Source organism: Natator depressus, chromosome 2 (genome assembly GCF_965152275.1).
Source record: "Natator depressus isolate rNatDep1 chromosome 2, rNatDep2.hap1, whole genome shotgun sequence".
NCBI lineage: Eukaryota > Metazoa > Chordata > Testudines > Cheloniidae > Natator > Natator depressus.
The window spans coordinates 36,991,757-37,009,422 of NC_134235.1; the positions used below are offsets into that span (position 1 = coordinate 36,991,757).

The window sequence follows — 17,666 nt, forward strand, 5'->3', positions numbered from 1 at the left end:
TAATTTCTGGTTCACCCTAGACTGCATGAGTGAAGAATGCAGCCCAGTGAATTTATTTTCCTGATAATTAATTATTACCTCTTTTCAGTCCTTCTTCTTTCATTTGTTTCAAAGGCAATGGGCCAAACTCCTCCTCCACAGGCCGGAACATCCTTTTAACCAGGATGCTGCTACTAGAAAATAAGAACACAGCTATTTTGTCATAATACTGTCCTCCCAACAAGAGAGGAGACAACAGTGACAGTTTACATCTCACTTCATAATCAAGCAAAACTCCCACTAGCTTCTCAAGGAATGGTAGAGCAAGAATTGCAAGGATTTAGATCCTGATCCTTCTCTGAACTATCCAAGCCTCTTGAATTGCCCAGAATGACGATGCTAGGTAAATGTTTCCCAATATTAAATACAAATTACAAAGGCCAATATCTGTTTAAACATATGAGGAAGGAGCATGAAAAAAGAAAGACCTAGCTGCTGATGTCACTATACAGTCACTCTCCCACCTTCCTCTATTTCAAGGACGCTCTGAAACACCCCTCCCCTTCCACCATGCCAGGGTATGTACCTCACTATCCCCTCATTTCCCTCTCCATGGATTCTATGCACCACATCCCCCCTTACTCCCATGCCAGGTCTCTGTGTTCTCCTTCACTCCCCCCTTTCCCATACCAGCTTCTCCATTCTCCCCAGCTGGGATTCTGTATGCCCCCCATCTCCCCTCCCTCACCCTGCATTTTATTCCTTTTCTTGTGTTTGGGAGATAAATCATCAACATGTGAAACTCTGTTGGGAAGACAGGCAGAGATGAGACTGGGGTATTGTTATGCTGGAAGCTTTTAATGGCTGCCATCCACCAATTTTTTGATCTGTTGAATGTGTTATTGGAAGCACTATATCCAAACAGACAGACAGACAGAAAGAGAAATGCCATCAATTTGAATGTAGGATTTTGCTTCTCTTGGCCAATAATACCCTGTAATGTATATGGCTGAGCCTTGCTCAATAGTATTCCAAACTCCTGTTCTTTACACTTGTTTAAAAGGCAACACCATGCTCATTTGTAAAGAAAACAGAAAAGAAGGAGGAACATGAAGTTAATGCAGAGAATTCATAACTTGTAAAATGGAAAGGGGTTGTGATTGCAGTCTGCAACCTTTAAACTTCTGACTGTGATCTCCCCATATTTAAACAGGCTCAAACAGTCAGTACCTGGTTGGGAGACCACCAGAGAAACCAAAGGGGCTGCAGGAAGCGACTGTGGCGGTTCCGTAGGGGGCATTCTTCCTCTACGTTCACACTGAGCTAATGCCTCTGCATGCTGCTAGGGGGCACTATGATAGAGGAGCTACAATCTTCAGGGTAAGTCAAAATTGAGAGTGGGCCACTTGGTACCATGAAAAATTCCGTTTTGTTTGCAAGAGTAGGGGAGCCGGCCCCAACATGCGGACCTAACTAGATCCAGCCAACTTAAAACCCTTCTGCATTTGTAGTGGACATGGATCCACTTCTTCCCCTACACAGCTGTGTCACATGTTGCTCTGCACTGTTAAACAGCTTCTGTGTTCCACCCAAGAGCTTCCTGCTTTTCAGTGGGGCTATAAGCAATTGCCACATGGAAAAATTTTAAAGTGGTTTGGGGTTCCTTAAGGTGTAAGGTACTAATATAAATGTAAGGTTATTATTTTATGTTATGATCCAATACATTGTATTGACTGTGTGTTGACCCTTCCTGCTTAATGCACTATTTTATTATGGACTGTAAAAATAAACAGATATAAAAAGAAGCCAGCCCATGTGGAGGAAAACAGTAGTCAAAATAAAAAAAACCTTTGCCTTCTCAACTCCGCAAGTTATGAACACAGAACAGGAAGGAAAAAAAGGTTCACGTTTATTTGACTCTGTGGTTGTGTGCCTGATTTGCAAGGGTTTGGACTACTGGCTGCAAAACTTTATTGCAAAGCAATAAATGTCTTACCCTTCTCTCTCATCATCTATGTTATAGCAAACCTGTAGGGGTGGAAAAGGAACAAGTTTATTGCTACAGCATGGATATCCGCTGTATGGAAGAGCTCAAAAAAGGAGAGGAGACACAGTATGAATTTTGCATCTGTTATTCCCCCCCCCCTTGTATAAAACAATTGTGACCTGAAGAAAATGTGGATTAGAACAACTACTATTGTGTATGCCACAATGGAGGTACCTCAATGCATTTTGACAAGAATCTTCTCCAGTCTGGTTTACATCATTCTTTCAATCGTTAGAAAAGTATAACAATCCTGAAAATCAGATTACTACTTGCCTAAATAACCCCAATGTGATTTACAACACAGCAATCACAAGCTTTATATATAAAATAGATGTCGAGGAAGCTAATTAAAATATAAAAACTGATAAAAAAATCAAAGGCACTAATGGATATGCAAATAGTATTAGTATATGTGGTACACATCTGTTTCTAGCATGATGCACCTATACACAGGGCCAGATATTCAGCTCCTGTAAATTAGCACAGCTTGAATTCAGTGGCACTACTTTAAACCAGCCAGGGTCCTGGACAGTCTGTAGCAGAGATACAAAATAATGCTCAGTATTTTCATAGCATTCTCCATGTTTCAGGTGCTGTATAAAACACTAGATCAATCATAGTCCTCACAACCCCCCTGCAAAGCAGATAAGTAAGTAGATAGGTAAGAATGTTTACTGGTAGGTAAGAATGCTCGCTTGTTCTACTAACATTGAAAACTAGGAACTAAAGCACAGAACTAAAAACCTCTGTTCTAGTCTCAGTTCTGCCACAGACTTCCTGACTGAGCTTGGACACGTCTCCTATGGTCTGAATGTGCAAGGTGCTGATTGCACTCAACTCTGACTGAAACTTTCAGTGGGAGATGAGGGCACTTGCCATCTTGCAGGAGTGGATTTTTAACCCCCTGTGGCTGTACCATAGGGCGGATTATACTGACCCTACCTCAGAGAAGTGTGGGGAGGCTAAATCCATTGATATCTGTAAAGTAGTATAAGATCATCAGATGAAAGGTGCTATATAACTCCAAAATATTGTGCTAATAAAACATTTTGGAACCAAGAAATAGGAGGTTTTGTAAAATACAAAACACAAAAAATAGCTAAGGATAAAAACATTAGGATACCCAGAAAACCCTAGTATACAGCAGTATCAAATAGGGATAAATATTATCTATGAGCATGCAGTCAGAAAGAATATGATATATTCCATTTTAATTTGGAAAATTATTTACATTCCATGTAGTAAGGAATAATTCTATTTACATTTTGACGCAAATACACTTTCACATTTGAAAGTCACAAGAATAGAAGGTACCCAGTGCTGACATATAAGTGGGAGTCTTTCCATTCCTGGTGAATAATTTTAGTGGCAGCTGTGATCATGATGCCTAAGGTCTATGTGCGTTTCATAATCTCTTCTGCAATGCTGGCTGCTTTAAAAATTAATGATAAACTCATACTCAATGTCACTTTAGTCTTCGTTTCTTTTACATTTCTAGTGAGATGTGCATATACCTAGACACAGATTTGGCAGTCCCTATTACTAAGCTTTCACTCCATCCACTAAGCAGTACACAGTTAATATATTCAAGTTTAGGAAAAAGCCATGTTTAGGAAAAAGGATGGGCTAGAATTCAGGTTTGCAGCTTTCCCAAGGAGCTAAAGGAGTGGCTCTAACATCTCAAGCCAGCAAAGACTGTGGTATTTAATTCACAGGTCTTTAAAAAAGGTAAATCATGCTTGTGAACAATAGAAGTAATGATTGTGAGCATTATCCTTGATCTCCAGAGTTTCATTATCTCTACCTATATGTGTGCAAGACTCTTCTAAGTAAATACAGATATGAAGGTGACAGGCATCATATGTAATGACGTTAGGGGAGCTTGTTCCTTGTGACTACTTTTAAAGACAGCAAAAACCTGACAGACTGACATGAAGTTAACGTTTGATCATATTGGTCATTGTTTTAAATCATCCTGGGAGTGGTTGTCTCTTCTACCACAAGGGGGCACATTATCTCTTAAAGTCTCTCACAATATGTGTTAACTACTTATGCTGAACAATGTGTTTCACCTTGGATTTAGCTGGGACACTTGAGTACCTTTCCTAGACCCGAAGAAGAGCTCTGTGTAAGCTCAAAAGCTTGTCTCTTTCACCAGAAGAAGTTGGTCCAATAAAAGATATTACCTTACCCACCTAGTCTCTCGAAAGTCAATCAGCACAGACAAGAAACAATTGTTTCTCTCAGTCCCATGCCAACTTCCTATTCTGAAGTTCCTATTTGCTCCCTTCAAAAAATCTAGAAATATTAAATTAACTCCTTCCTTCCCCTGTAGAACTATGAACAATGTTTCCCCTCTCTTCTAAGGTCTCCCTGTTGTACCTGTACCACAGGGCTACTCAAGAGCAACATTAAATTAAAATAAAAACAAAACCAAAAAACCCTGTCACCAAAGCCCTGCTCTGAGTCTATGAAGTATGTCTTACAGCATATGTAGCTGGATAACTATCAGACACCTGTGCTTCTCATTGCTGTTTCCTACCTGTCCGGTCCTTTGTAGGTTTCCAAAGTGAATATCTGGTATGAAGAGAACTGGCTGGGAATCCAGGTCAGTCATTGTTTTGAAGTAGGTGATGTCACTCTTTTTTTGCAGAGGGAGAGCAGACAATTTCCCTTCAGCTGCTAATAAGGATCACAAAGCAGTGTTATTATGATAAAAGGCATAATGAGCATGACTTAGAGCTATCTGGACTGGCCTTTCCTTACTCACAGTTATTGCATGAGGCTTGTGATGGTTGGCCTTTCCCTTTCTTCCTGTTCTGCTTCCTCTCTTCATCACGGATTTTCCTTTCTGCTCCCTGAGACCAAAAATACAGATATTACCCGACAGGGATCAGCTAATAAAACTACTGCACGTGATGCGTAGACACCGTGGTCATGGGTGCGTTAGAAATGCTTAAACAGAAAGAGAGAGAATCAAGTTAATGTGAAATAAACCCAGGCAAGTGAAAACTCAATACAACTCTGCATCATTTCACAGTGCCTAGACGCTTCATTCCGTTATGCACTAAACTGAGAACCCTGCAGGACTGGAATTCCTTTAAACCTTGCCTACAGTGAGCTTTCCCTTAGGAGCTCCTAGATTTGCATTAGTACAGCAGCTCTACTGGTGCTAGCTTTGTAAAGCGCTTTGAGAAGTACTGATGAAAAGTGCTATATAAGACTTAGGTATTATTATTATTAGCAATGGTGGGGAAAGCTAATCTAGTCCCTATAAGAGTGTGTAGGCCACAGCCTTCAAGCATGTAAACATATATGATTAGACTTTTAAAGACATGGAGAAGTACACGCAGATTTTGAAGATGCATAGTGTTGACCTAATAGGTCCTAACAGCTCCTTTGCAGTCAATGGGCTGTTATGTAAATACATTCCTAAGGAGTTTATAAAATAAGCCTTGTTATTGACATAACAAGCAGCAAAATCTCCTTTGAAGCTATTCAGATTGATTGTATAAATAGAAGTACAGACATATTGTTAAGCAAAATAAAAATCCATATGCTCTAAGACAGTTGTCATTCGATATTAAATACCCCAGTTTTTTCACCGTAAAAATAGAAGTTTCTCTTTTTTATTTTAATCAAAGTGGGAGATGTTCACTTGGAGCCAGTAAAATTCACATATACTTATTCAGAATTAAATGAATCAACCTACAAAAGAAAGTAAGAGAGAATGAAATGATTCTGGAGGCTGAGAATCATAAAATCATAGAAGATTAGGGTTGGAAGAGACCTCAGGAGGTCATCTAGTCCAACCCCCTGCTCAAAGCAGGACCAAACCCAACTAAATCATCCCAGCCAGGGCTTTGTCAAGCCAGGCCTTAAAAATTTCTAAGGATGGAGATTCCACCACCACTCTAGGTAACCCATTCCAGTGTGTCACCATCCTCCTAGTGAAATATTTTTTTCCTAATATCCAACCTAGACCTTCCCCACTGCAATTTGAGACCATTGCATCTTGTTCTGTCATCTGCCACCACTGAGAACAGCCAAGCTCCATCCTCTTTGGAACCCCTCTTCAGGTAGTTGAAGGCTGCTATCAAATCCCCCCTCACTCTTCTCTTCTGCAGACTAAATAAGCCCAGTTTCCTCAGCCTCTCCTCATAAATCATGTGCCCCAGCCCCCTAAACATTTTTGTTGGCCTCCACTGGACTCTCTCCAATTTGTCCACATCTTTTCTGTAGTGGGGGCCTCAAAACTGGATGCAATACTCCAGATGTGGCCTCACCAGGGCAGAATAGAGGGGAATGATCACTTCCCTCAGTCTGCTGGCAATGCTCCTACTAATGCAGCCCAATATGCCATTAACCTTCTTAGAACCCTGGACATGATCCATGAATGGCACTTCTGATGACTGCAATGGGACCAAGAGCCAACCCAGAAAGTGAAAATGGAAAATGTTCATTTTGAGAAGAAAAAAAATCAAGTTATTTATCCCTGAAAATTAACATTTATCATGGAACCTCTGATCCAGATTTAAGTCCTGATCCAGCTCCAATTGACAACAACAAAACTCTCCTTGACTTGGACGGAGCTACCCATTACCTTTACAAACATGCCAATAGGTGATATTGTATTAAAAAGACTTCTGTCTCTTTAATGAGAAAGGGGTGTGTACTTTGTGCATCAATGCAGTTTTTCTCATTAAAGGAGAAAAAGGTATTTTTCTGTGAGCGTCCTCTCTGCTACTGCTATCAAGTGCCATACATAACCCCCATGCTCTGAGCTAGTTCAAAGCAATTCCAATGGATTCAATAAGAGTTACTCTGTGTTTACAGTTGTAACTAAGAGCAGAGGAGAAGTTGGCATTTAGCATACTTGCTCTGGAAGGTAATTGATTCAATATTGCAACCTCTTTTTATGCTGTCATTAACAGCACAAAGTTGCACAAGTACAACTGGTGCATTAACGAACTGAAATACAGTCTCCATACTGCTGCTGAAAAGCTTCACAGCTCTTACCATGTCTGTCTGTTGACCCGCTTTCTTTAACAGCAGCACTTTCCTTTAAAAATTGGCCATGTAAGCACACTGAAAATGAGTGGTAGCAGAGAGCACAGCAATTCGCCTATATAGACTCAAAATGGCCCCTATGTTTCCACTCAGTTGACTATTAAAATAGATTTTTCCATACTCGCTGCAAGTGGAAGACCTATGGAGGAGCCATAGAGTGCTCACTGGCACTCAAATGGCTCCTTCCTCGCAGTTCCACTAGTACTATTAGTGAATGGACAAATGGTTAAACAAAGTTTTGAAAATGTTCAAAATATAAAGTAGGGGGCTAAAACAGCTGTATAGCTCAGTTCCACCGTAATGTTACAATCCGACTGAAAATGGCACAGCAGATTCTGATCTCAGATATAACAGGTATAAATCCAGAGTAACCAGTGATTTCATTGGAATCTGGCCGTGCACCTTCAAATTCTGTCCTTACAACATCAGCAGGCTAAAACTCAACACTGGCTCTTTTAATTCAGCATGTAAACATTTTCTCAATATACTTTGTCCACTTGTCAAATTTGAACCAATTATTTGTAAAAGAGGTGGTTTTCCCCCCATTGTCCTAATTGATATTTCTCACACTACAAACAACATACATTGTAGTGCTTTCCTTTAATATTTTCTGAAAGGTCGGAGCCTGGGAAGGCTTTGCCTTTTAAGCCAAATGTTACTGGTGTCAAGATAAGACATCCAAACTTTCAAGGACGGAGACAGTTTCCGAAAAGGCCTCTCTTCTATATAGCTTGCATTGATTTGGTGCCATTCATCTAGATGGCGCCAAATGTGCTTTACAAATACATTGACTTCATTAGAAGTTCAGGGCACTCAACACTTCGCAGTAAGGTTTGAGCCAACATTCACAGAAAGAAATTGAAAGATTCCCATTGACTTCAGTGAGCATTGGATAGGGCCTAGGAACTTAGCACCTTGCAGGATTGAGCCAACAAGAGTAACTTTGCCTACCACTGAAATGAACCAGCTATTTAACAGCACATCATTGGGTACAATTCTCCATTGCTTTGCACCTTGCATTGTCACTTACATGCATGCAAAATGAATGTAAAAACTGACTACTATTCTGATTTGTTAGCATTCTGCACTCGCTTAGCAGAAGTGGCATTGATGAGACAAAGTTCAAAGCAGTGGTGAATCAGACCTGTTCCGCTTGTCTTTGCTTTAGATGCTGAGACAATGAGCCAGGCTGGAGTTTTAGCAGAGCATACAGTTCCTGATGGTGGATTTCTGTGGCTGAATCTTCTAATATTGATATGGGATAAACCAGAGCTTTAATATTAACTGAATGCTTCCCTGTAGTGGAAACAGTCCTCAGCACAGAAATGTTGGGCTAAAAACCAGGCTATAGCCAGATAAATCATATAAATGAATGTGCATCCCTTACTAGATTTATTTTCTCCCTCTATTGCTAGCTGGATGAACAGTCATAATTCCAAAAAGCAACAACATAGGCTGGATTATTTCCACCATGGCTCCCTCCCTTCTTTGGAGACATGGTCCTGAAGCATAATGTCTGTTCCAAAACTCCTCTATTTGGCGGAAGTTTGGATCCATATGTGATTTTGGAGCTTTTGGCCCATATACCTTTATTTCTTAGTAACATTAATGCTGTTGGCCTTTTTCTCTGAATGGATTCACCCAGACAAGCACAGTAACATAGTTTTGTATGGCAGCAACATGCTCATTACTTCTTCTGTTATTTATTGATAGGGCCCTACCAAATTTGTGGCTTGAAAAATGTGTCATGGATCGTGAAATCCTGTCTCCTGCCACGAAATCTAGTCTTTTGTGTGCTTTTACCCTATACTATACAGATTTCATGCGGGAGACCAGCGTTTCTCAAACTGGGGGGCCCCGACCCGAAGGGGAATGGTTGGTTATTTTAGGGGGTTGCGGTATTGCCACCCTTACTTCTGCACTGCCTTCAGAGCTGGGCGTCCAGAGAGTGGTGGCTGTTTGCCAAGCGCCCAGCTCTGAAGGAAGCACCCCACCAGCAGCAGCGCAGAAGTGAGGGTGGCAATACCATCCCATGCCACCCTGACTTCTGTGCTGATGCTGGCAGCAGCTCTGCCTTCCGAGCTGGGCTCCTGGTCAGCAGCCGCCGCCCTCCAGCTGCCCAGCTCTGGCGGCAGCACCACCGCCAGCAGCAGTGCAGATGTAAGTGTCGCAGGACCAAAATACCCCCTATAATAACCTTGCAAACCTCCCCTCCCCCGCCACCCACACACACAACTCCTTTTTGGGTCAGGACCCCTACAATTACAACACCGTGAAATTTCAGATTTAAACAGCTGAACTCATGAAAATTATTATTTTAAAAATCCTCTGACTGTAAAATTTAACAAAATGGACCGTGACTTTGGTAGGCCCCTAGTTATTAATAATACAGGCAAATCCCTGTATGTGAATTTCAGATTATCTGAAATGTATGTCTGCCCCCCAAAATCTGAAATTCATAAAAGGTTCTATTCTGCAAGGTGCTGAGCACTCTGCCCCAATCCAGCAAAGTAATTAAAACTGTAACCTACTGGGCAATACTCCCATGTTCAAAGTTAAGCATGTGGCTAAGTGCTTTGCTGGACCAGGCCAGAATGTTCAGTGCATGGCAGGATCAAGCCCACAGAAACCACATTTCCTCTACTTAGCACTGAAGGTTGATGTACTGTAATAATGTACAAAGGGAAATCCATTTCCACCCATAGCGCTGGTGTCAAAGTAGAAAGCGGGGGAAGAATAGGAACAGCAATCAGTGTAAGGAATATGGGGTTAGGCCTCTTGACTTTGGAAGAAAACATCACAGGCACTGACTTTCAGCTTTCCCCAGGGGTACTCCATCCCCGCTCCACCCAGAGTCCTTCCCCCACGGCCCCACCCTTGCTCTGCCTCTTCCCGCCCCTGCTCCCGAGCCTCCCACAAGTGCACCCTGCCCTTGCTCCGCCTCTTCCTGCCCCCACTGAACAGCTTATCGGTGGTGGGTGGGAGGTGCTGGGGGGAGGAGGAGGAACTGAGCGGCAGGACCCACAAACAGCTGATCGGCGGGTAGCTGGTGGGTTCTGAGCACCCACTATTTTTTCCTGTGGCTGCTCCAGCCCCAGAGCACCCACGGAGTTGACGCCTATGGAAAACATAGTATTGTACTGTGAACAAAGTGCCCTGAGTCAAATGCTTCTTCAACTATTTTAACAGAACTGTAACATAAAGAATCAAACCTTTCTGGAGCCCTAATTCTACCATTCTATGTGGTAAAAGCACATTGCAATTCATGAATATAAATAGACTTGGTGGCAAGTTTCCCTGACAACCTATGTAATTTTATTAAGGCCTAAAAATTACATCATTTTATGATAAGAAGGCATGAATGTTCTGCATACGGTAAAGGAGCATTAAGGGTAGCAGGATTAACATGTAGGAAAATGAAACTCCATACAGGTTGTTTGAAGAGTACTTGGTGGACAACACCAGGGACAAAGCACTGGAGAATATGTAGGGATCACCAGTTATGCCTTTGCCATGTTTACCATTTACCGTTATGCTTCAAGTAAAGGACAAGCTAGATCAGATCCTACATAGCTGATATGCAAAAGAAAGGCAATACTTGGTAAATAATATTGCTGTACATAAAATGTACTCTTGGATATAATTTTATTTCTTTGAGGATTCTTCTTATAGTACTTTGATACTGAGTTTCAGTTATAGTGTATTCATTCAATTAGAAGTTTGCCTTCAAAATTAGCCACATTTATCTGTGATTTGACTAAGGCCTGGTCTACACCTAAAAACTTAGGTCAGCCTAGCTAGCTACATCACTCAGGACTGTGAAAAAATCCACACCCTATGGCCATTATTTGGTCAACCTAACCCCCGGTGTAGATGTGGAAAGGTTGACAGAAGACTCCTTCTGTTGATCTAGCTATGGCCTCTTGGAGAGATTAATTACCTACATCGATGGAAAAAACCCTGCTGTCAACGTAGGAAGTGTCCACACTACAGCAGCAAAACTGCAGTGCCACAGCTGTGCTGTTGTAGTGTAGACGTATGCTTAGTTACTATATTAGACTTCCACGGGCTCTGAAGAGGCATGGTAACCACAGACAGCTATTTACAACAACACTGGCAGCTAAAAAACAAAGCATTTTAAATGTTTTCTTCCCTATTTTACAAACACCACCACAGATCAGTGGTGGACAACCTGCAGGCCGCACGCAGCCTGTCAGGGTAATTGGCTGTTGGGCCGCGAGACAGTGTTTACATGGACCAACCACAGGCACGGCCGCCCGCAGCTCCCAGTGGCCGCTGTTTGTCATTTCTGGCCAATGGGAGCTGCGGGAAGCGGCGGCCAGCACGTCCCTGTGGCCCGACGTTTCCCGCAGCTCCCATTGGCCAGGAACAGCGAACCGCGGCCACTGAGAGCTGTGGGCAGCCGTGCCTGCAGATGGTCAATGTAAACACTGTCACGCAGCCCGCCAGTGGATTTTCCTGACGGGCCGCGTGCAGCCTGTGGGCCGCAGGTTGTCCACCACTGCCGTAAATGATTAAAGTGTATTTGCGTCTCACTGTTTATGCTGGAAGGAGAATTTCACTTTGCAATTCCCCCTATTTGGACAACGAAAATAACCCAATCACTTTCTAGTCACTTTCATTTTCTGGCTATGTGCTCCCCAGCATGATGCTGCAATGCTTGTTTTGCAAATACTTCAGGGGTTGTGTGTTTATCTTTTTAAAAACTGTTTTCATGGTAATTTTTTTGTTAATCCTGGAAAGGAGCAACAAAAGGCACAAAGAAATTTCCTTTTCTTCCTTTCCTTTCTGTGTCATTAGGTGGTGCATAACTGAATTGTAAGAGAAACCCAGCCAGAGAAGCTCTAGTTAGACTGTTGGTAGTAAAAATACAGTATCTCTGTCTATTTTGCTGTTCTGATCAGCTCGTATCTGGCTCTTCTTCTTCCTTTGTGCTGCCTGAATTTCTCTGATTGCCTCAGCAGGATGCAAAGGGCATTGGCTGCTGCTGCAATCCCCACTGAGTACTTTGGTCTGCCGTCACTCTGAAACAGTCAGTTTAAATCCTCAGGAAGGTCTGGCTGCCCAGTTGAAAGAAGCACAGAATGACCATCTGTAACCCCCAAGGAGCTTACTTGGTTCCTGGATCTGTGTGCTTGTCACTCACGGGGAAGCGCTATCCCTGCTTGGAAGGGGAGCCAAGGGCAGACTCAGAGTCTGCTGAGCAACCAAGAGGGAAAGAGAATATTTTGAGCTATAGGGGCCCCTGTTGGCTCGGGGAGGTGGGGGGTGGTAGAAGGGTGCCTGGATGGTCACCTGTGCACCTGTTCAAAGGAGGAGCAGTGCCTGAGAGAAAGCAGGGAGGGGGGAGTACAGTCAAACGATTGACAAGTAAATGCCCTCGAAGAAGAGGTAGCCTGACCAACAGGAAGTGAGATACTTGCCCCTAGGAGAGTTGTGAGTGGGGAGAAGCCATTTTTGGAGGAATCTGGAGCCAGCCACTGAAAGGGAAGGACTGGCTGTGGGGTGAGCTCCTGAGTCCCAGGCCTGCATGCAGGGTTCCCCTGAGAACTGGCTTCTGGGTACCTGGAAGCAATAGCCATAAGCCTGGCCCTTTCCCTCTTCAAGGTAACTCCCAGTGTATGGAATTCTGATTTCTGTTGGGACACCTCCCTACCCAGCCAGACTGGGTTAGCCCTCCAGCTCCGAGATAAACACAGCTGCCACGTGGCAAGTGCTGCTCTTGCTGCTCGTGCCTGCCTGCCTGCCTACTGTGAGTGTATCTGAGCGCTAGGGCAGGAGATTAGAGTTTGAGTTATTATAATTTGCACCTTGAGCCTTGCATCCCTTAGTGGTGAGGGGAAATCTCGGGAACAGAATCAGCCTCATTCCTGCAGGAAGAGGGTTCCTGAGAGCAGTGATCATCAGTTTCTCTGCAGTTGCTGAGGAGTCCAAAGTCCATTCATGGAGTTGTGAGTGCACCATCTTTTAGTTAGCTAGTCCGGGAAATTGTTTGGGGAACCCCTATTCCCTGAACTGTGTCCTCCAGCTGAGGGGTAAGGCTTGGGGGATTTTACTTCCTGCTGCCTATTAAACCTGTCGAGGGACTTACCACCTTATCTCATGTGTGCATTTTGTGGGCTGTACTGAACCCAATCAGCCAAGTTGCTTTGGGACTACAGAAGATATCATTGTCACAGGTCATCAAGGGCCCCTACGACGTACACATACCAATGGGACACTAAATTTGACTTTTGCTCTATCAGGTCACGGGACTAGGGAAATTCCTGGATATTATCAGTGTGGGCAGCTGTGACCCTGAGAGTAATGTTTTACCCTGTTATGTTATATTTTCTTCCCATATTACTCTGTTGAATATATATATTATGTGTTTGTTATTTCTTGGGTGTCTCCAACTATCTGGCAAGTAAGTGGGGATTTCCCAGTGCTTAGAATTTTTCTCCCAAGCTGACCTGGTGACCTGCCAGAAAGGAGCAAGGAGGGTGTAGGCACTGCCAACTAAATTCATATGGGAAGAAAATAAAGAAGTTACACTCTGCTGAGTGGGAGGTGGGAACCAAAAGAAGCCAGGCCTGTCCATCAAATCTCATAAGGAGATTGATGCTGAAGGAGGTAACCAGGTGAATATGAGACTACACATGTATGTATAGGAGAGAGCACAGAGGGTAGTTGAATCTCCTTGCCCAACCAATACTTGGGACCTGATTCTCCTTTCACTTACAAGCATTTTACATCAGTGTAACTCAAACTGACCATAGTGGAGTTAATCTTGATTTATACCTGCGTAACAGAGCGGAGAATCAGGACCCAATCTCTACACAAAGTGCCAGTGAACACCAATGGTGATGTTGAGTTTAGTGAAGTGAACTCTTGCACATTAAGAACTGGACTGAGACCCCATCAAATCATTTCACATAGGCCGCTAAACATCCTTCAGAGAGGGATGAATCTCAGTCATTATCAGTCTTTAGGACAACCTACAGTTAAAAGGTTTTATATCCTGTTCCCAATCCCCCTGAGCTCTCCAGCCCACACCTTTAACATAGTTTTGATGTGTGTAACATTTTAACTACCCTCGTGATGTTTTCTCCTACTTTAAGAAGGTTTTGATTAAATGTCTCAGCATTCATTTCCTGCTTCCTAGCCTGGAAATGTGAAGAATCAATTAGGTGGATAGATAGCCAAAGTAATGAACATTTATAATTCAAATCTGCAGGTCACCCTTGCTGAGGTTGTGCTCTAGATGTCTTTCTTCCTTTTTTAATTTTTTTAATAGTTCAGATTTTTCTAATTGCTTTTTAAAAATGGGTAGATGAAAAACACTCATTCCTTTGATATTTACTGAGCTTTTAACAGCTAGCTGTAGCTTTAAATCTCTGTAAATATTTGACATTCAAAGTTACAATTAAAAATATAGCACTTAGGCCTTAAGATGACTTCAGCGCATACATTTACATTCATTACTTTCAACATTTTTTCTCCACTCATAAAACTGCCTGATTAGCCTTCAAAGATTTTGTTGCCAAGAGGGTGCTAGAAGGAGGGGGGAATTTGAGAGGGAGATCGTGGATAAAAGGAGAGGGAATGCTATCGTGATCTGAGGAAAGGCCTAGAAGCCTGGAGCGCTTGAGATCTTACACTTACTTTAACACTGACTCCCTGTGGCTTGGCGTGCCTCTAACTTTCTGCCCCCGTCTGTAAAATGGGAATCAGAATTCTGAGTAACATTTTCAAAAGCACCTAGATGATTTAGTTGCCTGAGACCCCTTGACTTTCAATGGTACTTAGGTGCCTAAGTCACTTAGGGCAGGATCCACAAAGGTACTTAGGTACTCAACTGCCAGATTTAGGTGCCCACATCTCAGATTTGTTCAGGTGCCTAAATTCCAGTTTGAGGCTCCACTATAATCCACAAAACTCCAGCTGAACCCTGTAAGCACCTAGACTCACTTGGCACCTAAGTTTTCAGGGTAAAAGTTCCCTCGGAACCTAAATTTCTGTCTCTTTGCACGTGCACTGCTGCCTCCCTCTAAGTGTCCAGATGCCAGTCTCCTGCCTCAGCCCCAGAGCAATTCATGAACGAGGGGAAGATACGTGTTCACCAGCCTAAGTCGCGTGCAGGGCCTGCTCCAGTAGGCAGCCTCTGAGTAGGGGCGTGCACAAGTGGGGGCAAGCAGGTAATTGTCAGGGACACAGAACTCCTCCAGCCCCAGGGCCACAGTGTGGGGAAGGAGTGAGCTCCTCCCAGCCCTTGGGTTGCAGTGGAGGGAGGAGAGCGAGCTCCTTCTGGCCCCAGCAGGGGCTGGGGAGAGTGACCTCCTCCAGCCCCGGGGGCCACGGCGAGAGCTGACAGCTCCTCCAACCCTGGGCCTTGGTGGGGGCACAGAACGTGCCCCTCCCAAAGGGGTAAAATTTTAAATTCCTGCGCACACCCCTGCCTCTGAGCACACCCACCAGATCAGGGCCCATTCAAAATCTGGCTGGAGAAGGTGCCCATCTGATAACTTTTAGCTCAGTGGTTAGAGCACTCGCCTTGGATGTGAGAGATCAGGTTTAATTGCCCCACTCTGCCAGAGGTGGAGAAAGGATTTGAATAAGGGTCTCCCACCGCTCAGGAGAGTGCACTAACTACTGAGTTATAGGAAATTCTGATATGGGTCTCCCTCTGTCTCTCCTGTTGAAGCTGATCCACAGTGGATAGACTCATAGACATTAAGGCCAGAAGGACCCACTGTGATCATCCAGTTTGAGCTCCTGCACGTCCCAGGCCTCAAAACCTCAAAACTGGGTAAGGGACAGACTGACAAAGAAAGGTGGTTTTGGGGTTTCTGTTGAGTTTTGGAGCTGGGAGAGAGAAAGTGCAGCTCAGGGAGTTCCTGCTGAATTCTCCCTTCCCTGGAAGGGTATTTGCATGCTCTGAGACTTTAACTGCCTGGATCAAGCAGCAGCAGCACTATTGTGAAAAACATCCAGGCACAGCGACAGCTACCGACAGCCAGCCAAGACCCTAGGAGAATTTCAGACCAGGAAACCAGCAAGCCTGGCTGGAATCAGGAGAGGACCCTGTCCAACAAGGGGTGAAGTAAAAGTAAGGTGACTTCTGGTTAAGCTGGTTAATGCCACTGCACTGCAGCTCTCCATCTCGGCACATGCAGCCTTGGCTAACCTCGCTAAGGTGTCAGGGGATGAGGTGTGGTCGGAGGAGTTTGTGAGTATAAGGAGGCAGAAAATGGTTTATTTAGAAATGTTTATTAGTTAACCTTAATCCCTTCCTTCCCCAGATCCTATGTTCCTGTTCCCAGTAAAGTTCCCCCTCCCTTTGTTATGCTGTTATTTTTGAAGGGGTGTTTCTGCGCTGCTATTATTTACCTTACTGTCCCCTGTGTCCTGGGATTTACACTCCTGTCCAGCTTGTAGGGTTATCATTGATTTTTCAAGGGACTGCAGCCCTGTGTATAGGGCACAGTGAGGAGTCACTTTGTGTGGAGGCTCCATGCACCAAGAAAAAATAAAAGAACCCAGGCCCAACCCATACGAGGAGAGGGGAGAAGCCACTCCAAATATTGGTGATAGCAAGCACCTAAAAGAGAAAAAGGAGACCTTGGATATGGGCTCCCTCCATCTTTCACAATGTCATCTTCACTCACTTTGTCACAGAAGACCTTGATCTGGCAGTAGGCCCGGTGGATGGGTTTATTGCTGCGATTATTGTAGCTGTATGTGTCTATCTGAATCATCAAAGGAAGCCCTTTCACTCCTTTTTGAGAGGAGAAATCCGTGCTCAGGCAATTCACCGTGATGAAAATCTGAAGCAGAGAGATGCAGATCAGAAGTTACATTAAAATGCTGTGCAAACTGTTATTCTGAAATTGCTACTAAACATAGGACACTTGGGACCTATGGAGATGTCTGGCAAAGATTAAAGCAAAGGTCATCTCATTTAAAAACCAAACCAACACAAACCATATATCCAAAAAAGATACTGTTATTAAAGTCAACTACTATCTCAGTGCTGCCAATCTACCTCTCTACTCTGCATCTGTCTCTTTCAGTCTGAACTAAAATCTTGGCCCATCTCGCTGACATCTCCTTGTGGATGTCCAGCTATCAATTCATTCTCAACATGGCCAAAAGAGAGCCCCCAGTGTTTTCCCCAAGCCCTCTCCATCGTGTGGACACGACCAACATGCTCCCTGTCACTCAGACCCATAACCTGGGTGTCATCTTTGACTCAGACCTCTTACACCCAGGCTGCATCGAAATCTTGCTGATCAAACATAAGCTACTTGTCTTTACTTTCACAGCTTATCCCCACACATTGTTAATTTAAAAACAAAAATATCTTGCTGCCCCAAACACTTGGGACAAACTCCTCATAAACATCTGTGAAGCTGCCTCATTCTCCTTCTTCCGATCCTTTCTTAGCACTCTTCTTTGCCATAAAGTTTACATAAAACTTGAGAACAGTTAGGCAGCTGGTGTGCTGATGAATATTGTCTTGTGTACTTGTATTCCCCTGGTCTGTCTGCCTGTATCCACCTGCTATCTC

At 43.7% G+C, this 17,666-nt stretch overlaps 1 protein-coding gene across 1 annotated transcript in view; it reads right to left on the reverse strand.

Moving 5' to 3' along the window:
- GRHL2 (grainyhead like transcription factor 2) overlaps positions 1–17,666 on the reverse strand; it is a 104,449-nt gene that overhangs the window by 15,784 nt on the left and 70,999 nt on the right. The window contains exons 9-13 of the mRNA XM_074944016.1: positions 16,765–16,923; positions 4,797–4,884; positions 4,569–4,708; positions 1,976–2,007; positions 79–173 (exon numbers count right to left, since the gene is read on the reverse strand). Of these exons, the coding sequence (XP_074800117.1) occupies positions 79–173; positions 1,976–2,007; positions 4,569–4,708; positions 4,797–4,884; positions 16,765–16,923 (514 nt within the window). The remainder of the gene's footprint in view (positions 1–78; positions 174–1,975; positions 2,008–4,568; positions 4,709–4,796; positions 4,885–16,764; positions 16,924–17,666) is intronic.